General features: G+C 43.1%; 1 protein-coding gene and 1 long non-coding RNA gene across 2 annotated transcripts; both read left to right on the top strand.

Annotated features, from left to right (window-relative positions):
* Positions 1-10363: 10363 nt before the first annotated feature.
* LOC123404531 (thionin BTH7-like) lies at positions 10364-11234 on the top strand. The gene is made up of 3 exons (XM_045098455.1): positions 10364-10671; positions 10767-10835; positions 10928-11234. The coding sequence occupies exons 1-3, from the start codon at positions 10428-10430 to the stop codon at positions 11026-11028; spliced, it is 414 nt and encodes a 137-aa protein (XP_044954390.1). The 5' UTR covers positions 10364-10427; the 3' UTR covers positions 11029-11234.
* A 1932-nt stretch (positions 11235-13166) lies between these two features.
* LOC123404530 lies at positions 13167-13635 on the top strand. Its single transcript, XR_006611834.1, has 2 exons — positions 13167-13236; positions 13329-13635. It is a non-coding gene; the product is annotated as an uncharacterized LOC123404530 (long non-coding RNA).
* Positions 13636-22751: the final 9116 nt, after the last annotated feature.

The following is a 22751-nucleotide window of genomic DNA, read 5'->3' as shown; positions in this document are numbered from 1 at the left end:
CCAATCTCCAGCGCAACCGTCGTCTTCGCCGCCTCAACAGTCTCCAGCGCAGCCGTCTCCACCGCAGCATTAGCCGTCTCCACCGCCTCATCAGCCGTCTCCACCGCCCCGTCAGCCGTCTCCACTACCGCATCAACGGTCTCCGTCCACTAAGCATCGAAGCAAAAAACGGAAACGTACCACCGCTAATAGTGGCTGCAGAAAGGGGTTCCGATCACCGAAACGTAAGTCATTGCCCCTCCCAAAAGTACCTCTCTAGAATATGGAGACGAGACCCGTGGACTGTGGTGAAGAGGAAAATAAGAAGGGGGCAGACGCCCAGTATCAACATTGGAAGGCTAACATGGCTAACAAGAACAAGCCGAAAGAGTCAGAGTTCCCGGTCACCCCAGAAGATCACGTCACGCGCGTGAAAATTCTGAATACCCTTGCACAAGCCCCGCCACCCTTGCCAGCAGACTATGAACGCTCTATTGGCAAGTCGGGTGAGGCACAAAAGCAGCGGTTGATGAAGAGTAGTAGGTCCAGTGGGAAATCAGTTGCCCAGCTCGGACAACAGAAAAACCAATTGTGCCCCCCGCTCAAAGTATATTCCGATACAAAGGTGTGCTCGAGCGGAGCTGCGGTCGAGCAGAGGTATGATGAAACAGCTGATATCGATCTGGAGTTTTTTGCACTATTTCGGAGAAGCGGCCAAGGCTCATGGCATGTCTATTGATCGGTACTTAAACCATATACAGGATTTCGCTGACGTAACATACGTGTACAGGCACGAGTCTCCTCTCGTCAAACCTGAGTTAGTCAACGAGCTACCAACAAAAATGCGAAGATTGCATAACTGGTACATGCGAGCATCTGCTGAACAACAAAATTGGATCTACTGTGCATATAAAAACGAGCATTACGGGCATGGAAAAGGCGTGCTAATGGTTGAATTTGACGAATTATTTCAGTTAGACAAACAAGACGCCCTCGACAAATCTATCATGAGTGAGATGCCCTCGACAAATCTATTATCAGTGACTATTGTTTGTAAGTATTATTAATTTATGTCATTAAGTGTTACTCCGATCGTTCATTGCATGTATAATCTTACTCATCACTATATTAATTTTGCAGAATCAAGATTCTCGAATGCAAAAGAGGACGAATCTATGACATTGGGTTCATTGACCCATATTTCATTCATGACAAAAGTCTCGCACTCGATCCCCGCGAGACACAGAATAACTTGGTACAAGGGTTAAGGTTTTCCGCTACCAAAAGGGAAATACTATTTCCTTACAACTTCAAGTGAGTGTTGCTGTCTTGTACACATATTGTATTTTTGCTTACTCGATGTTAAGTGTATAATTGACTCATTATGCGTGCGCAGCTTCCACTTTATTTTGTTAATCATTGTACCTGACGATGGACTAGTAAAAGTCATGGACTCGCTACGCAAACCCCTAGCTGATTGGGCGAACATGCAGGAATGCATCCAGAGGTAATTTCAATCATTATGACACTATATCCTGATAGCAAGTAATTAATATAGAACTCCTTTATTCATTTCGTTTTCTTGGCAGGGCTTGGAAACGGTTCACCGCCAAGTGTCGAGGTGCTTGCAAGCCACATCTTACATTTAGACAAATGGATGTAAGTACTACTAGCTAGATCAGCACATCTCTTTGTTCTAGTTTCAATACCATTATCATGCTTGATTATGTTTTTGATTGAACTCTGTTCTCGTAAAGTGCTTGAGGCAGGAAAAGGGGAACAATTTATGTGGATACTATGTTTGCTAGTTCATTCGTCATATGACCCATGAGACGGGCAAAAACCGGGACTTAAAAAATTGAAATACGATAAACAATACTCACAACTTTATTTTATTACCATCAATTGTGTTCGGTTTCATTGATATATATTGACCCCTTCTTTAAATTAGATCAAACGGTTGCGGGACGGTCTTCTACCACAGGATCGCGTACAAGCAATTCAAGAGGACATTCCCGGATTCTTAGATGCAGAGGTCCTAAATCTAAAGGGAGAATAATATTTCCTGCCGGATGCAGTGAAATTTTAAGTGTAAAAGAGATGCATATGTGCATCTAACTCGTGTCTACATTTTGTAATATGTTCGACAAAGCCCAACGGATGAGATGGTGTAATATATTCATGATGATGATGTGCAATATAGATGTCCCTTTATTGTTGTGTATGTAACATCCAATTTAGTGCAAAACAAGAATTAATAAGTGCCCAAAACAAATAAATCAAAAAATAGCAAACAAAAAAGGGACAGAAAAATAGCCCCCAATCAATCTAGTGCAAAACCCTAAACCCTAAAATCTGCTAAAAAAAGGCAGCAAAGCAATAGCCCCGGTTCTTAATAAGAAACGGGACTAATTTCCCTCCCCCCTTGCTCACAGCCCCGCCACATGGAGGACCATTAGCCCCGGTTCGGGACCGAACCGGGGCTAGCATTAGTCCCGCTTTTCTAGTACCGGTTCCTGAACCAGGGCTAATGGACCGAACGAACCGGGTCTGAAGCCTCATTTTCTACTATTGGATATCTCATTCATCATGGCATCTCCCATGCATCTAAAATGACATGGATGTTAGCGTGACCAGAATAGGTCAGATCCAAAAAAAGTCTTAAAACAGGGTCAAATCAAGCTAATCTTTGGGTTAATTAAAGATCAAGAAATGATTATGTCCCTCTATTCACGATGAGAGACAATAGAGTTTTTTTCCATGCCGGGAAGAATAGATATAGAGACGTGAGAGACAGGAATCAGGGGAGTGCTCTGCGCCGGTGCGCCGGTCAAAAATTTCGGCAGGCCGCGCGCGGGCCGCACGAGCCACCAACCCCCCGCGTCCGCACCGTTAGATCTCCATGCAACATTTTTCCCTCCGATGCAGCAAATTTCGGCGCGATGCAGCAATTTTTTCAATGGTTATAACAAAAAACAAAATTTGTAGCAAAAAAAATATCCACATAATCGTAGCAAAAAAACGAAGTTGATGGTGCGTGGTAGCAAAAGTCAAACGCCGGATTGCAGCAAATATCTACGTGACGTGGATGCAACTTTTTTAGTGAACGGTTGCAGCAAAAAATGATGCCGCTTGTAGCAAAAATTAACACGGTTGTAGCAAAAGTAAAAAAAAACACCGATTGTAACGAAAATCCGACAAATTGAAGTTGCAACCAAACGTATATGCAACTTTTTTACTGCACAAATGTAGCACAACAAAATGCTTGCAGCAAATAAGACGCTGGTTGCAACAATTTTAGACGAAAAAAGTTGCATGTCAAATCAATGAACGCTCACACGGTCGCGTGCGTCTGGCCGAACGGTTCGGCGGGCGCACCGGACAGAAGCGTTTCCCCAAGAATAAAGGCTGTGAGGTTAGTCATCACTGTTGGTTTGATTTCATCTCACCTCCACTATTCTGGACCATTGGTTGTTTATTTGAGAATAGGTATGCTCTATATTCACAAGCTAACACACTAAGTGGGATAGTTGAGGCTGCATCATGTTATGGTTGTTGGCTTGTTGTTTTCACGTGCATGCCTTATTTGTCTTCAGTATCAATTCATATCATCCTTTGGACCACCTGACTAAGCTACTTGGCGGTTTGCAATTATGTTTTCTGAAGCACCTTCAGCAAAACGTGAGACATGCAGAGGCAAGTCCCAAAACATAGAATTGAACCATCCGTGGACAGCCTCTGCTCTACGATTTTGGGCAATGGATTCATCACCTCCATTATTGTCGATCACGGATTCATCACCACACTGTTGTGGAGCATGTGCGCCCATCATGTGATGATGTGCCTTCTCTAGCGCCCAAGGAGCAACCTGTCTTGAAACTTGGTTGTTCAGTACAACACATATACTACTATATTATAGCGGCTAAGCAGCGGAGTGCGAAGTTTGTGTGATTGCGCATTTCGGTGCTCTGAATCCTGGACGTCCAGCAGCACATTGGGATGGTAAGCTGTCTGCTGACTGTTCCCTGCTAGCTCGTGTTAGGTTGAGGATCTAGGCATCATAGACATATTGGTTTGGCACACATGTTTCGTAATACATGTGTCTACTGTTCTCTTATGGCCCCGGTTGAGAGACTGAACGATTAAATATCTAGTTGGAGGAAGGGTGACTGATGAGATAGAAAAGACAAGTCGTGATGGGTGGCCCCGGTGAACGATTAATGAATTTGTGGGCCTGGGCACCACCGCTTGCACGCATACGCAGCCTACAGTCATGCAATGTGGCCGCATTTTTTAATGGGTTAAACCTAATTAGCTTTTAGTGATGCATTAAGGTTTATGTGAGGGTGTGCATGTTTAATTGTTTTCACCCTATTTTAAGTTTAATGTCATCTACGATATCAGATGCAATACATATCCTCTTGTTACATTCCAACTCAAAAGTAGAACATTCCAAAAGCAAAATGATCAGTGAAGCAAAAATAGAAGCAGCTACCGTGATCGTTGCAGCACATAAATTCATAATACATTCCAACTCAAAAGTAGAACATTCCAAGCAGTTCTCAACAACCTGCCATAACATTCCAACAATTCATTGCGCAAAAGTAAAACAGTTCACAACAACATCTAGATCATAGAGGGGGACTAAATGGGGCCTAGATCCTTCAGGAGGGTTGCATGCTCTGCCCTGGTCTTGATGTCTGCAGCACTCGTTGATAAACCGCGTGCATGCGACATAAGGTGTTCATAAATCTCATCCTTGGGCTTTGGCTTTGTGGTGCAGTATGGGCATCTGAACATTCCCCTCTTGAAGTACGCCGCCTTCCCCTTCTTCCTGATCTTCTAAGCTTCCTTCTCAATCAAGGACTCCTTGTTGTCGTCCTCCACGTCATCTCCAGAGTTATACTGCACACATAAATTAAGCATTATGGAGCCATAACACACACTTCTGATTCAGAATGATGCAATAAACAAACATCAAATAATTCCCATTTACCAAAAATTTTAATGAACAAACAAAGAAAAAAGGCGTGTACAGTAATCTAACTAAACAAAACAACATTGAAACACTCTCTACATCAATTTTCATTAAAAAGCCCACCAACATGCATTCATATAGTGCTTACGCTGAACTAAAAATAGTTGGGATTACCTCGTACGTGTCGTCGTCGTCGTCGTAGTCAGAGTCATACGGGCTGTTGAACCCAGTCTTGGCGAGCTTCCTCTTCATGCATGCAGCTTCTTTTTCCTACAATATAAGTAATTCCATTAGCACAAAATATGTAACACAGTATTCAAAAAGGTCAAGCCATTCAACAATGTGCTTCTAATTACATTCATAGTGCTGCTGCATCAGCCACCCTATTCATGAACATGCTCAGCCGGATTTATACAAAAAAAAATTAAAATATTGCACAATTGGGTTGCTCAGCCTCTGCCGTGCCCCGGTGAGGGGATAACCACAACAAATCTATCAACATACCCGACACATAAATAAATCTAAAAGCACATGCAGCAATTAGAGATCCGAATTCAAAAACCTAACTCTTATTAAATCCGTACTAGTAATCCTTACTAATAAAATATAGGCGAAATTTAGGAATGGGTGTTCGTATATATCAAGCGCATAACCTGGGTGAAATCTTTACTAATAAGATAAAGATTCCGTTGATTCAAGCCAACAAAAATGCAAAAGTTCGTCAACACATGCAAAAGCAGAGTGTGCTCTGCTCTATGAATATATGTGCTTATCAACGATAACTATGAAAGCAGTTGAACGGGAAGCATTAACACATCCACATGCACAAATCAAGATTGAAAATAAAGAAATCCAAGTCTAAATAAATCTATGGAGCATTGAAGCAAGAATCAACTATAAAAAACCAGAAAACCTCATCTAAAAAACCCACCTCATCGTCGTGAGCCTGCGCAGCACCACTCGAGGTTGTGTCCTCCTGCTTCGGCACCTCCTTCTCACGGTCCGCAGCGGCGACAGCGGTTGCGGTCGTGTCCTCCACCTTCGGCAACTCCTTCTCAAGATCCGCAGCGATGACAACGGTTGCGGTCGTGTCCCCCTGCTTCGGCATCTCCTTCTCAAGATCCGCAACGGCGGCAGCGCGACGAGCGCCCTCGATTGTGTGTGGGAGATGAGAGCAACGGGGAGATGGTGCGACGAGAGAGAGCGAGAAGACGAAGTGGAAGGAGTGGGAGACGAGGCGACGAGGGAGACCATGCGCCCGGAGGCAGTTCCCTGTTTATACGATGTGAAAGTTCCTGCAAGCGTCCGCCACGTGCTATCCCACGACCGCCACTTCGTCCGGGACATCTTACAAAAAAAACAAAAATGGCAAAAAAACATGATGGCATAGACGAGGCGACGATGGACGGCGAGGGAGTAAATGACGTGCATGTTGAATGGGCTAAGAAACAATAAAAAAATACTTTCGATTTCACCTGAGCATGCTGTTGAATTGATGTCTGCGTTGAATTGATGGGTTCTACAGTGATCGCGCCCGTTTGATGGACGGCAAGCTTGCATTGGAACATCACGCGCCGTGACCTGCTGGTCCACTACCTTCCGCAATACACGGCGTGCTGCTATCGATACGGAGGACAGCTCCCATTATACGGTGAGACGCGTGGATCCCTAACGAGTGTGGATGGACGGGATGTAGAGCACCGAGGTGCTCGGCCTCATATGCAAATTTTTGCTAAGTAGCGGCTCTTCTTGTGCGTTTGCCGTCGTGGCCGCTGCTTTCCACTACGCCGCCACGTGTCCCCAAATGAACAGTATATATCATGAACAGTAACCCTACATATATACTACTGTATTATAGCGGCTAAGCAGCGGCTCCTCCTGCAAACGAACAGTAACCCTACATGAACAGCAATTCCTGGAAACAAGTAACGCACGATGAATAGTAACCCTATATGAACAGTACTTCCTTGCTATATTTTTTGGCCCTTCTCCCCGAGTTCTAAAACGAAATATTTCCCTGTATTTCCCCCTTTTTCCAAAATTACAATAGTTAAAATTTACAAAAAAAAAATATTTCCCCGCGTTTTAAAACATGAACAGTACCTTGTTGAATAGTGCTTTCTTGTTTTTTTATAATTTTCCTTGAGTTTTAAAACGAAATAATGGCCTGAGTTTTCCCCCTATTTTTAACCCCACCTTTTTCCAAAATTATCTTTATTTAGAACCCCTTTTAAAAATCATTAAAAAGTTAAAAATTACAAAAACAACATTTCTCTTATTTATGGTCAGGGCTCTCCAATGCACGACACCTAATATTACCTCATTTTTCTATAAATAATAATAGTGGGTAAACCATAACTATAGCTAACCAATAATTATGACGAACAATTTTCACAATTTCTTCCAAATGAAAAGATAAAATTACCAAAAAATATAAAAACAGATATTACATAAAAAACAAATTTGTTAAATGACGGGCTTAAACTCGGGTGCGGCGTGTCGCCGCACCGTCTTCCCACTAGTATTATATATTGCCACATCGCCATGTTTGTAGGACGGTCACGTGGTCAAGGTGGCAAGAAATTAGGACGGAGCGGGAGTTGAATCGCAGCGGAGCTGCGGCGATGGAGGATAGGGTTGGACCCATAATTACGCTGTGAAACATCATATATGCCGGCTGGAGGGGTCTTTTTGCGGGCCGCGGTAAAAATATTACGGGCCAGATGCGTGATACGGGATCTGTTCTGTCCATCAAAATGGGTCGAACCCGTATACTCGCCGGAATTTTGTGATTTCATCCCTTTTACGAGGTCTGCTAGAGATGCTCTAAGAGAATCTCTAGCAGACCCTGTATAATGCCCCGACCCACAAAATAACCGGAAAATATGGGTCGGGGCAGAAAATGCTGCTAGACCAGAGCCCGCAAACACGTCCGGCACGTAAATTGTTTTGCGGGGCACGGCAAAAGTTCGCTCTCAACCTTCAGTTTAACTGGGGGGATGCCGAACCCAGCTCGCCCCTAATCCGCAAAGAGATTTGGAGCGACGAAAATTTCTGCGCGGCCATTCCCCGCTCCCCCAACTCGGCAGCCGTTGCCCTGCCACCGCGTGCTCCGGACCTTCTTCCCCGCCGCACTTCGTCACCATGGAAGCCTTCCAGCCGGCAGATCTTGTCAACGTGGAGGTCGCGCACGCACAATCCCGTCCGGCGGATCTCGTTGCTGGACATGTCGCACCCGCCTTCACCCTAGTCACCAACGCGATAGCCTGCAAGCGGCAAGGCAACATTGTCGTGTAGGGCGGCATTCCAGCTGGCCCTGCCGAAAAGGAAGGCGCGTGAGTTTCCACCGCTGCCGCGTGATCTTCTCGGCTGCCGGCAGGGAAGATGAGCAAGGTTTCAGCCGTGAAGCCAAAGAAAGTTCCTACGAAGAAACCTTCGGCGACTCCATCCGCCCCGGCGAGGCGTTCCCCCGACGGTGCCTTTGTACGGCGCTGTTTCCACCACATGCGAGGTGTTCGATGAAAGGGCCGGAAGGTATGCATCCTTGCTCACTTACTTTTTGCTTCGGTTTTTCGCCATTGTGGTAGGCCGTGATGTGCTTTCACTCAATGTAGCAGTGGTTCAAACAATGGTCAAAAAATATGACAAGTGGGCGTTGATTGACAAAGAATCCCCACCGAAGACAGGTTCATTGACGGACATGGATGAAGATGAAGATAATGATGGCCCAAGAAACTTGCACAAGCCCGATGGTGAAATAAAGACAAAGGAGAAGATGAAAATGGAATGTGAAGCATCGACCTTTCGGGACAAGATAGATTCCATGCTGCAATCAAATAAGTTATTGGTAGCGAAGCCTTTGGAGGCAAAGATAGAGTTGGTCGAGAAGAAGTCACGAGAGAAGCAAGGGAGGTGGAAATTGCTCAAGGAAGTTGAGGAGATAAAAGCACGTGCCGCTGAGAACAAAACCATGTCCAACCTTCTTGCCGAAGAGAATAGGATCATGCCTTTGAACTGCAATGACATGAATGGAATCAGCAAAGAATGGCATGATATGACAATGAGAGAAATCTGGATGAGGAGGATGCTTGCGTGTTACAATGGCGGCGAGGGTTTCTCCTCTAGAATTGGAACCAATGATTTCGGTGCCAGTAGGGACAAGTGCCGGAGTAGGAACAGGTGTAGGCGACGAATTTGAGGGCGGCGATGGCCTAAATGGTTCAGACTGAAGAAGGGTCAGTATGCATGAAATCCTTTTGCGTTTGTAACTATGCTCTCATTTCGCGCACGAACTATGTTTTGTTGTTTAAATTCAAACTCATTTACCAGAATCGTTGTCAAATTCTAACTATGTTTATTGGAAGGTTTTCCGATTTGCGAGTCGACACGGTGGCGTCCGAACAGACCCGATATTGACGACCCATATAATAGCATCTTCTACTAATATCATTTTATAAGAGTCCGTGTTGGGTGGGGGTCTGCCTCAGTCATCCCGCGCTGGCCTGCAAAAAACGTTTTTGGCGAACTGTAAACGATTTTACGGGTCGACAATATATATGGTCTGATAGAGATTCTCTAAGCTACTTGGCGGTTTGCAATTACGTCTTCTGAAGCCCCTTCAACAACACGTGAGACATGCAGAAGCAAGTTGCAAAACATAGCATTGAACCATCCGTGGACAGGCTTTGCTCTACTATTCTGAGCCATGAATTCATCACCTCCATTATTGTGGATCACGGATTCATCACCACACTGTTGTGCGCCCATCATGTGGTGATGTGCTTTCTCTAGCGCCCAAGGGGCAACCTGTCTTGAACATGTGCGCCCATAATATGTGCTCACTACAACACATATTATATATTGCCATTTTCAATATACTGTAGCACTCTCCTACCATTTTCAATTAATATAATTCCATATTCTCTCTAGGCAAGACGAAAAAAAATCACGAATTAATATTCAGAATAAAAATAGTTCATTTCCAATCTGAATCTTGCATACAATATGATGTCTAAATTTGGCAAACCATATGCCCTCTTTCACTAGGTCGGGAAGCTTAGTTGATGCAAGGCTGAAATTTAATTGAGTCACCAGCTTGGCAAGCCAGAGGCAAACACTCAAATCTAAATCACCATTTAGAAATTTACGTCATCATTTACAAATCTAATTAATTCATTATTTACAAATCTTAGCCACCAGCTCGGCCATGAATTCATAACTGCACTCCTCGTCTAGTTGAGTAAAATAGGCATGAACACGTGTGACACTAGCAGAACACGTATGTGTGACACGTGTGACACATGCAGGAACACGTATATTCATAAGGCCCTATTGTTGCAGATTTGCACTAGCAGAAATGGAGTGGTACCGCCATCCCTCTATAAATAGGAGTCTAGCGTTGTAGGATTTCCATCAATCCAACATAGCCATTTCTCATTCTTCTAGAGAAACTAAAGCCAACGAGCCAACCATGGCAATCAGCAAGAGTATTAAAAGTGTGGTTATTTGTGTTCTCATACTGGGTTTAGTTCTGGAGCATGTCCAAGTAGAAGGCAAGAGTTGCTGCAAGAACACGACGGGCAGAAACTGCTACAACACCTGCCGCTTCGCCGGTGGTTCCCGACCAGTCTGCGCAACTGCTTGTGGTTGTAAAATCATAAGCGGCCCAACATGTCCTAGGGACTATCCTAAGCTGAGTCTTCTCCCTGAATCCGGTAAAGAAGTATCATTTTTATTCTTCTCAACTTGTTGATAATTACCTACTAATAGGAAATTATTTACATACTTGTGGTTCAAATTACTTTTGTAGGTGAACCAAATGCGACTGAGTACTGCACAATTGGATGCATGACTTCCGTTTGTGACAACATGGACAATGGTAATTTTAATTTACCACATTTATTTTTATTTTTACCGGGGAGAAAAAATATTGTGTTTTAGACATACATAACATCAAATATTTTGTAACAGTTTTCCGTGGCCAAGAGATGAAATTCGACATGGGACTCTGCAGCAACGCATGTGCCCGTTTCTGTAATGATGGTGCAGTCATTCAGTCTGTTGAAGCCTAATCATGCCTTCTTGGGCATGATTTCTATGGCCAAGGTCGTTTTGTCATTTTCTCTTCAACAATCTTGATACCATCAGCTACATCGAAGCAAATGTATCATCTTAGTTATGTATTTCTGTTTTTCCATCGTTCCAATAAGAGTCGCCACGATGAATCTATTTGTACCCTTGGCTTAATATAAAAGTTCCATGGATATATTATGTGATACATTGCAATTTCTATATTTTCCGATGTTGTTTCATGTATATCAATCGTTTTATATTCAGACCATACATTTTGAGATTATATTTACCTTTGAACATATGAGCTTTCATGTTTTTACCGTGAAAGTTTTGTCCACTAAACATTAATTAGGCGTTACACGATATAAAGGAACTCGAAGGGCCATGAACTGTCTAGTCGAACAGAATGTTGCTAACAGGAAATTAATGGTCATCACCAACATGTTTTGCATATTTCAGGATAACTATGGTCACTAAGGGACGAGGGGCGGTCGGTGGAGACATATAACTTTGATTGCTATCTCGTTAGTCCACAACGAGCGTATATAACCACTAAATTGCCCCTTAAAATATGAAAAATTCTAGTGTTCTAGGGAGTTTGTATACATTGTTTGGGGATGACCCAAATCGTCACACGATAATGGGATATCCAGCTATATTTTCGTGTCGATTGTATTTCCTTTTGAGAATCTTGAACCTAGCATTATAGACTTGTGTGCTCTCATATTTGTGTCCTTGTAAATGGGAGATATGGCTTTGAACGGCAAACCAAATGAAAATGGGAGTATGTTCAAAGAGTCACTTTAAGTAATAAAATATAAATCCAAATAAAAAACACAGTAACCTCGACTGTCTTTCGATCACAAAACTGATCGAAATTAGTTACTGGAGATGGTTTTATGTGCAAATCAACCCTAATAATACTCGTAGTTTGTTTCTTGTTCACTGGATGTATCTATGATAATACTTAAGAAAAAATCTTCATGTGACCGTATATACTGGGGCATCTCACGCGTATATATTTCTTTATTCTGAATATTCTTTACTGAAAATGTCAATGGGCTTAGATTTAATGAAGTGCGGGTATGCAATATGTATGTAGGATATTCACATGCTAGCACACTCAGAGGTATACTGGACCAGAAGTAGGTTGAGGCTGCTATCATGATATGGTTAGTGGCTTTGTTGCTGCCTTTTGCATGTCTGAAGTATCATTTCTTATCATCCCTTGGACCATGTGCCTTATCTACTTGGCCATTTGTAAACCTAGGTAAGCCAATAATGCTTTTCTCAGCCCCTTCAACAAGGGCAATGATGCTTTCGTCCATAATGTTTTCTCTCTCATTTGAATGTGATTTCCTCTCTTGATTAAAGGTTGATGGAGTAGTTAATGGTAAAATGTAATTAGTTTATTTGGTCATAACAGAAAATAGGGAGTACTACTGGGGTAGCTCCCGTGGTCCATGGGGCATGATTTAGTTAATAGGATATTTTTATGAAAGATTCACTCATCTATGGTTTTTAAAGAGTACGTGTTTGGTAACTGATGAGCTGCTCACATGCAAGACGGATGATGGATGGGTCCATGGCCATAGAAGTCATGCCCAAGTTGCATATGGGCGACTGTCACCAGCGGTTGCGCCAAGCCATGGATTGATCGCAGAGGACTCATTATTTACAAATCTTAGCCACCAGCTCGGCCATGAATTCATAACTAGTGGGCACTGCATTCTACTACTATAACTGCACTCCTCGTCCAATTGAGTAAAATAGGCATGAACACGTGTGACACTTGCAGAACACGTATGTGTGACACGTGTGACACATGCAGGAATGGAGTCTGGCAACCAGCAACCAGCAAGAGTATTAAAAGTGTGGTTATTTGTATTCTCATACTGGGTTTAGTTCTGGAGCATGTCCAAGTAGAAGGCAAGAGTTGCTGCAGGAACTGCTACAACACCTGTCGTTTCGTCGGTGGTTCATAAGCGGCCCAACATGTCCGAGGGACTATCCTAAGCTGAATCTTTTCCCTGAATCCGGTAAAGAGATATCATTTATATTCTTCCCAACTTGTTGATAATTACCTACTAATAGGAAATTAATTATTTGCATACTTGTGGCTCAAATTACGTTTGTAGGTGAACCAACTGCGACTGAGTACTGCACAATTGGATGCGGGACTTCCGTTTGTGACAACATGGACAATGGTAATTTTAATTTACCACATTTATTTTTATCTTTACCGGGGAGAAAAAATATTGTGTTTTAGACATACATACCATCAAATATTTTGTAACAGTTTTCCGTGGCCAAGAGATGAAATTCGACATGGGACTCTGCAGCAACGCATGTGCCCGTTTCTGTAATGATGGTGCAGTCATTCAGTCTGTTGAAGCCTAATCATGCCTTCTTGGGCATGATTTCTATGGCCAAGGTCGTTTTGTCATTTTCTCTTCAACAATCTTGATACCATCAGCTACATCGAAGCAAATGTATCATCTTAGTTATGTATTTCTGTTTTTCCATCGTTCCAATAAGAGTCGCCACGATGAATCTATTTGTACCCTTGGCTTAATATAAAAGTTCCATGGATATATTATGTGATACATTGCAATTTCTATATTTTCCGATGTTGTTTCATGTATATCAATCATTTTATATTCAGACCATACATTTTGAGATTATATTTACCTTTGAACATATGAGCTTTCATGTTTTTACCGTGAAAGTTTTCTCCACTAAACATTAATTTGGCGTTACACGATATAAAGGAACTCGAAGGGCCATGAACTGGCTAGTCGAACAGAATGTTGCTAACAGGAAATTAATGGTCATCACCAACATGTTTTGCATATTTCAGGAGAACTATGATCACTAAGGGATGAGGGGCAGTCGGTGAAGACATATAAATTTGATTGCTATCTCGTTAGTCCACGACGAGCGTATATAACTACCAAATTGTCCCTTAAAATATGAAAATTTCTAGTGTTATAGGGAATTTGTATACATTGTTTGGCGATGACCCAAATCGTCACACAATGATGGTATATCCAGCTATATGTTCGTGTCGATTGTATTTCCTTTTGAGCATCTTGAACCTAGCATTATAGACTTGTGCACCGTCATATTTGTGGCCTTGTAAATGGGAGATATGGCTTTGGACTACAAACCAAATGAGTATGAGAGTATGTTCATAGAGTCACTTTAAGTATTAAAATATAAATCCAAATAAAAAACGCAGTGGCCTCGGCCGTGTTTCAGTCAGAAAACTGATCGAAATTAGTTACTGGAAATGGTTTTATGTACAAACCAACCCTAATAATACTCATAGTTTGTTTCTTGTTCACTGGATGTATCTATGATAAAACTTAAGAAAAAATCTTCATGTGACTCTATATACTGGGGCAACTCACGCGTATATATTTCTTTATTCTGGATATTGTTTACTGAAAATGTCAATGGGCCAAGATTTAATGAACTGCGGGTATGCAATATAAATTTGTTCCTTTGTTTGAGAATATGTATGTAGAGTATACTGGACCAGAACTAGGTTGAGGCTGCTATCATGATATGGTTAGTGGCTTGTTGCTGCCTTCTGCATGTCTTAAGTATCAATTTTTACCATCCCTTGGACCACGTGCCTTAGCTACTTGGCCATTCGTCACGTGCAATTGTTGGTAAGCCAATAATTCTTTTTTAAGCCCCTTCAACAAAACGCGAGACACGCAGAGGTAAAATGATGTCGCAAAACAAAACAGAAAGTTTGCACACCTAGATGGGGCAATGATGCTTTCGTCCATAATGTTTTCTCTCTCATTTGAATGTGATTTCCTCTCTTGATTAAAAAGTTCATGGAGTAGTTACTGGTAAAATGTAATTAGTTTATTTGGTCATAACAGAACTGAGGGAGTACTACTTGGGTAGCTCCCGTGCTCCATGGGCCATGATTTAGTTAATGGGATATTTTTGTGAAAGATTCACTCCTCTATTATTTTTAAAAAGTATCACTCCATCTTAAAATAAGTGATTCAACTTTGTATTAAATCTAAAGTTAGTACAAAGTTAGTACGTGTTTGGTAACTGATGAGCTGCTTGTATACAATAGGGATGCTTGTATACAATAGGCATGGATGATGCTGGCTTAGCTGCCGGAACATGTGTGCTAAATCCCGAATAATGAGACGATAGATATTTGTGCTATCTTACCGGAATGGGACGATAGATATGTGAGAGACAAGAACAAAAGCATCCCTAGCAGATCCCGGATAATGCTCCGACCTGCAAAATACGGGTCCATGTGAAAAAAGTTACCCGAGTACACCCCTCAAACCCGTCGGACCCGTAAATATTTTTGCGGGACGCGGCAAAATTCCCACCCCAACTCGTAAAAATGTAGGTTCTCCCCTTCGTCCCGTCGGTGCCCTGTATATATCGGGAGCGGTTGATGGGTGCGACATTTCAGCCCGCGTCTTTCCCCCACCCACCGCCGTCGGGCTGCCACCTATAATTCCGGCCATACCAGCCGTCGGGATCACGTCGGCGGGGTGCCACAGGCCGGTTATAAAGTTGCATACCGGCGACTGTTTGTCGTGGCTGCCGGATCTGACATTTCCGGCCACCGGCGGCTGGGCCAAGCCATGGATTGGTCGCGGAGCACTCCGCACAGCCCCGGCAAAGCGCCAACGCCGTATGCAGGTACTGGTTTATCCTCTAGTCGCCACCGTTGGTTTGCAGGCAAGGCCTCGGCCGACCATCGACCAGGCTCGATGCTCGCCCAGTGGCTCGCGGGCTTGCCGATGCCACTCATAGAGTGCGAGGACTGCACAGAGACAGTGTTATGGCTCACATCTAGCATGCGGCAACACCTCGGATGGGTATCTTCAAATGCCATAAAGACGGTTTATATTCTTCTTTTCATTCGGCAAAGATTTGGTAAATCATTATGTATCCAATGCCTATAACTCATTTACGTAAACGATTTTTTCTGATTGGTGATATATGAGGTTTGCTAAGGATGCTCTAAGGGCTGCAGGATTGGTCATCATTGAGGAATTTGTGAGTTGGTCAGAATAATTACTGCTGACCATCATGTGGTGTTTTGCCTTCTCTAGTGTAGAAGGGGCAACGTGACTTGGAAATATTTATTGCATAGTATTTATTAGACAACATATTTATATTTAGGTTGAGTCATCATATTTAGTGCGTACACCGAAATACCGAAGTCGCGCTTAGATCTAGGCTGCTAGATATGAAATTTTACTCTCCTACTTCATAACGATAGACACCTTTTTGTATTAGTATTCTCTACGATCTGTCTATTCTCTACGAAAGAATAGACAGTTTCACAAATTAGTATTCACAATAAAAAATGATTTACAATGGAAATCTTGCAAAAAGTATACTGTCTAAATTGAACAAATTATATGCCCTCTTTCACTTGGTCGGTAAGCCGGATGGAACACTAAAATTTAATTAAGTCACCAGCTTGGCAAGCCAGATACAAACACTCAAACCTAAATCACCTTTTACTAGTTTAAGTCACCATTTAAAAATCTAATTAAGTCATCATTTATAAATCTGAGTCACCAATACAGCCATGAATTAATAATTAGTAGGCACTCCATTCTACTACGATAAAGGATGAGGTGACGAGGCACTCCATTTACTTTATTAACCAAATTCAAGGTGAACAACGACTACAGAGAAAGGTTGGGACAAAAGGCGCATCAGAGTACACTACCATGGCGAACATCTGCATTATCCTGTCCGAGAGCCCGTTCAAACTACCGCAATGCTCGTTTAAAAAACTACCTCTAGCTTCTCCATTTGAAGAAATGGCGTTGCTGCCTTCTCCTCTATGAACGATAGGCATCCAGTATGCCATCGCCAGAGAGAAAAGAAAGAAGAGAGAATGGAGTTTTCATGGGTTGCCGATTGGAGATAGATGGTCGGCGTCGCCTATTTTGTTGTATTTGGGTTAATAGAGTACAATGGGCAATTAGTGTAATTTATAAAGAAATAGAATTTACACATGGTGCTTTTTTGTTAAAAAATGGAAGAACAACATTTTCTACCGGTGATGCCACATATGTGGTGTGGCTCCCTAAAATGTAATCAATGGTTAATCAATAGTCTTGCGTGGTTCACGTATGAGATATATTGGCGTCTATTGGCATGCATTATTGCTGCCCATACTATGATTGTATATTATTGATTTAGATATGCAAGTAAGTACAAAGTGAAGGTCCATGTCATCAATGTAATAGCAGCTTCATGCGGGACCGCAGCATACATTTCTATCAGTAAGATTGGTAACTTTTAAAGAAAAATGTTATTCAGACACCTTTTTGTATTTTTTGCCTTGGTATTTGTTGCTTCATGAATGCTTTGTTTCTATCAACTAGAAAAATGCGGAAGTCCAACAAAGAGACAAATCAAAATATGAAACACGCACGGACATAAAACCTAGATCAACAGGTGTACTAAAACAAAGAGACAAATGCATATGTGAAACATGCAAGACAACTTTCAAGGCTCCTTATCATGTTAGGGATGGGAGATTGCGTCCTACTAAAAGATCTAAGCAACAAGACTTCATATAATAAAAAAGGAAAATTGTTTCGGCTGGTTGGTGGTTCATAAGTTATCTTAAGTTACTAGAGATCGGAGCATGGTCTCTGAATTTTTTAGATGGTGTAAATGTGATCTAGTACTCTGTGACCAGGCGGTTGGCGTGTAAATGTGATCTAGTGTTGTGACTCACATCTGTCACGCGGCATCACCTCGGATGGGTATTCTTGAAATGCAATAACAACGGGTTATATTCCGTTTCAGTTCGACAAAGATTTGGTGAATCACTATGTATCCAATGCCTTTGAAGAAAATAAAGAAGCAAAAAAATGCGTTTTCATGCTCCAAATTGAAATGCAAATAAGTGACTCAAATTGAATGCAAGCCAGATACAAACACTGTAAACATAATCACCTTTTACAAGTTTAAGTAACCATTTAAAAATCAAATTAAGTCATCATTTATAAATCTGAGTCACGAGCTCAGCCATGAATTAATAATTAGTGGGCACTGCATTCTACTACTATAAATGGTGAGGTGAAGAGGCAGTCCTCTATGATTTGGTCACTCGTTTTACTTTATTAACCAAATTTATGGTTAATAAGTACTAGAGGGAAAGGTTGGGACTGAAGGCGCATCAGAGTCCACCACCATGACGAGCAGTTGCATTATCCTGTCCGAGAGCGGGTTCAAACTACCGCAATGCTCGTTCAAAAAACTACCTCTAGCTTCTCCATTTGAAGAAATGGTGTTGCCTCCTTCTCCTCCATGGACTATAGGAATCCACTATGCCATCGCGGGAGTTAAAAGAGAGAAGAGAAAATGGAGTTCTCATTGGTTGCCGATTGGATAAAGATGACAACAATCAAAGGCAAGTTAACATCCATCACATGGTCGTCGTCGCCTCTTTTGTTGCATTTGGGTTAACTTAAAACAATTGGCAATTAGTATAATTTATAAAGAAATATAATTTGCGCATAGTGCTTTTTTGTTAAAAAATGGAACAACAACCTTTTCTTCCCGTGATGCCACATATGTAGTGGCTCCCTAAATTGTAATCAATGGTTAATCAATAGTCTTGCATGATTCACGTATTAGTTTGGCGTCTATTGGCATGCACTATTGCTGCCCATACTATGGTTGTATATTATTGATTTAGATATGCAAGTGAGTACAAAGTGATGGTCCATGACATCAATGTAGTGGCAACTTCATGTGGGACCGCAATATACATTTCTATTAGTTAGATTGGTAACTTTTAAATTAAAGTGTTATTGGGGCACCTTTTCGCATTTTTTGCGTTGGTATTTGGGTTTAAGGTATTTGTTGCTTCATGAATGCTTTGTTTCTATCAACTAGACAAATGAGGATGTCCAACAAAAAGACAAATAAAAATGTGAAACACGCACGGACATAAAACCTAGATCAACAGGTCTACTAAGAGAAGAATGCATACGTGAAACACGCAAGACAACTTTCTAGGCTCCTTATCCTGTTGGTGTTTCAATAGCGACTCAGGATGACGATGGGAGGCAGCGTCCTACTAAAAGATCTAAGCAATAAGACTTCCATATAATAAAGAATCCAAAGTTGTTTTGGCTGGCTGGAGGTTCACAATTTCTCTTAAGTTATTAGAGATTTGAGCATGGTCTCTGAATTTTTGAGATGGTCCCTATATGGTCTCGACCAGGCGGTTGGCGTGTAAATGTGATCTAGTACTCTGTTCAATCCATGCAGTGAGGGCTGCAGTAACCAGCAGCGATGTTGTCTTTTAGCTCACCTCCATTATTATGGACCAAGGATACTGTTGTGGAACCATATGGTGATGTGCCTTCTCTAGGGCCGAAGGGGCAACATGGAAAATTGGTTGCTTAGTAAAAATATATTTACATTGCCCCATCCAGACATGCTAATGGTCATGTAGGTAGCTGGGTCACGTGGTCTAGATTCAGTCATCAGTCCTAGCTGGTGCGTACAACGAAGTAGTGAAGTTGCACTTGGATATGAAATTTCACTCTCTTACTTCATGACCATCGTAGCTTGCCAGTACCAAAGACTAGACATTTTCACAAATTAATATTCATAATATTAATATAGTTGTTCAAATTTGGAAAACTATATGCCCTCTTTCACTAGGTTGGCAAGTCGGAACACTGAAATTCAATTAAGTCACTAGCTTGGCAAGGCAAATCCAAACACTAAAATTTAAGTCACCATTTACAAATTTAAGTCATCATTTACAAATCTAATTAAGTCATCCTTATAAATGTAAGTCACCAACTTGGCCATGAATCCATAATTAGTGGGAATTGCATTTACTACTATAAATGATGAGGTGACGAGGCGCTCCTCTATGATTTTTGTAGAGTACGTGCTTGGTGTATGACGATGGAATTGCACGATGTATTGATCAGGTGCAACCGCACGTATATATGATGTACATGGTAGGCCACGACCGCAACTATACAGAATTAGGAGGTGGGCGTAATACACAATATGCACATAACATATATACTCAACCCCCCCCCCCCCCCCCCACGCAGTCCAAGCGTCGACGTTGCTGACGCAAAGACGTCGTGCGCAAGCCTTTGGTCATGATATCTGCAAATTGTTGCTTTGTGGGAATATGGAGAACACCAACGTCGCTAAGAGTGACCTGATCCCGAACAAAAAGAATATCAAGCTCATTGTGCTTGGTGCGGCGATGTGTACTGGGTTGGCGGAGAGGTAGACCGCCAAGACGTTGTCGCAGTAGACCACTGTCTCCTTGGTGACCTGACACGAGAGATCAAGAGGAAGATGACGAAGCCAGGAACACTCAGCGACAACATTCGCCATGGCACGATACTCAGCCTCAGCACTTGATCGGGAGACCGTAGGCTGCCGCTTGGACGACCACGAGATGAGTAATAGCCCAAAGAAGACACAGAAACCCGAAGTGGATAACCTTGTGTCGGGGCAGCCAGCCCAGGCAGCCTCGGTGTAGGCGGTGATTTCGGTGAAGGCGGAGGCAAACAACGTGATGCCCAAGTCCACGGGGCCATGCACATAGCGTAGGATCCGCCTTACAGCGGCCTAGTTAACGTCCCAAGGAGCATGCATGTGAAGACAGACCTGCTGGAAAGTGTGCTGGATCTCTGGAAGTTTCTGTGAGAGGTACTGCAGAGCGCCAACAATAGAGCGATAGAGCAGAACATCCGAAACAGGAGAACCGGAAGTGGCGGAGAGCTTGGTCTTCGTGTCGACACGCGTGGTCGCGGGTTTGCAATGAAGCATCCCAGCATGGTCAAGAAGCTCATGAGCATACTTCCGCTGATGAAGGAAGAAGCCATCAGGACCACACATGACCTCAACACCTAGGAAGTAGTGCAAAGGACCCAGGTCCTTGATGGTGAACTCAGCACGAAGACGGTCAGTGAGCCGACTGAGAAGGCCAGGTGTGCAGGCTCTTAGGATGATGTCATCGACGCAGAGGAGCAGATATGCAGTGTCGGCGCCCTAGTGATAGACAAACAGCGAGGCATCAGAGCGTATAGACTGAAACACGAGTTGATGTAGGAACACCGCGATGCGCTGGTACCAGGAGCGAGGACCCTGCTTGAGCCCGTATAATGAGCGTAGAAGTATGGACACATGATATGGAGACGTCGGATCAACAAATCTCGTAGGCTGCTGACAGAAAACCTGCTCTTGAAGGTGACCATGGAGGACGGCGTTAGAGACATCCATCTGGTGTATAGGCCAGGCATGCGAGACCGCAAGCTAGAGGACGGTGAGGATCGTGCCAGGCTTGAGGACCGGAGCGAAAGTTTCAGTGAAGTGGACGCCAACACGCTGGCGGAAGCTGTGAACAACCCAACACACCTTGTAGCGAATGAGGGTACCATTAGGACGGAGCTTGTGCTTGAAGACCCACTTCCCGGTAATCAATTAGCGTGCTGGGGTCAGGGAACAAGCTGCCAAGTCCGATTCCGCTGCAATGTGTCAAACTCCTCCTGCATCCCAGCCATCCAGAGCTTGGCCAAAGAACGCCGGTGTGGGCATGGGTGACCGGGCCGACCGCAGAGGCCACGGGTGGTGGAGCGGGCGGGGCCGACGCTGCAGGTGCCGCCGTGTTTTGGTAAAATGGCCGTAACTTTTGCATACGACCTCCGATGAAAAAGTTTTTTATATGAAAAATCATCTACTCGAGAAGTTACATCCGAATTCATGGGGCAAAGCCCATTATCGATTTTCTAGAATCCTCAAAAACCTAAGAGAAAAAAAGTTATGATACTTTTAAGATCTGGAGGCAAAAAAAATTCAAAAAAATAATGCAAAAAATAAATAAATTAGCAATGACGCACTATTGCATGGTGCGCCACTGCTATTTTCCCACCTTCAAAATTCAAAAAATACAAAAATAAAAAACAAGTTAGCAATGGCGCACCATATGAATAATGCACCACTACTATTTTCCCGTCTTCATAATTCAAAAAAATCAAAAAATCAAAAAAATTAGCAATGGCGCATCAGTGAATAGTGCGCCACTACTATTTTCCCGTCTTCACAATTCAAAAAAATAGCAATGGCGCACCAATGCAAGATGCGCCACTGCTAAGTTAGGACAGAAGTTTAAAAGGGCCGACCAGCCACTTACCCCTTCATTCTTCTCCTCCTCTCCTCCACTCCATCTCCTCCTCTCCTGCTCTCCTCCACCCCATCTCCTCCTCTCCGACGACCTCCTCCTCCTCACGATGCTCCTCCTCCGGTGACCTCCTTCTCACGGTGCTCCTGCTCCAGCGACCTCCTCCTCCCTCCTCTCCTCCTCACGGTGCTCCTCCTCCGGCGACCTCCTCCTCCCTCCTCTCCTCCTCACGGTGCTCCTCCTTCCTCTCCTGCTCACGGCCCTCCTCCTCCTCTACGGCGACCTCCTCCTCCCTCTTCTCCTGATCCTCACGGTTTCTCCTCCCTCCTCTCCTCCTCACGGTCTCTCCTCCCTCCTCCTCTACTTCCGGCCACATGTGAAGCTCCCCCGGCACAAAGAACGTACCAGATCCAGGTCGAGAATGAAATGTGAAAAAAATTCAAGCAACAAAAATGAGCAAAAAAACAAGCCAAAAAAATGAGCCAGATCTAGATCCAGATCCAAATTCAAAATTCAAAAATAGCA

This window comes from Hordeum vulgare, chromosome 6H (genome assembly GCF_904849725.1).
Source record: "Hordeum vulgare subsp. vulgare chromosome 6H, MorexV3_pseudomolecules_assembly, whole genome shotgun sequence".
NCBI classification, from domain to species: Eukaryota; Viridiplantae; Streptophyta; class Magnoliopsida; order Poales; family Poaceae; genus Hordeum; species Hordeum vulgare.
The sequence above is the reverse complement of the archived record's forward strand: the minus strand, read 5'-3'. Positions and strand labels throughout refer to the sequence as shown.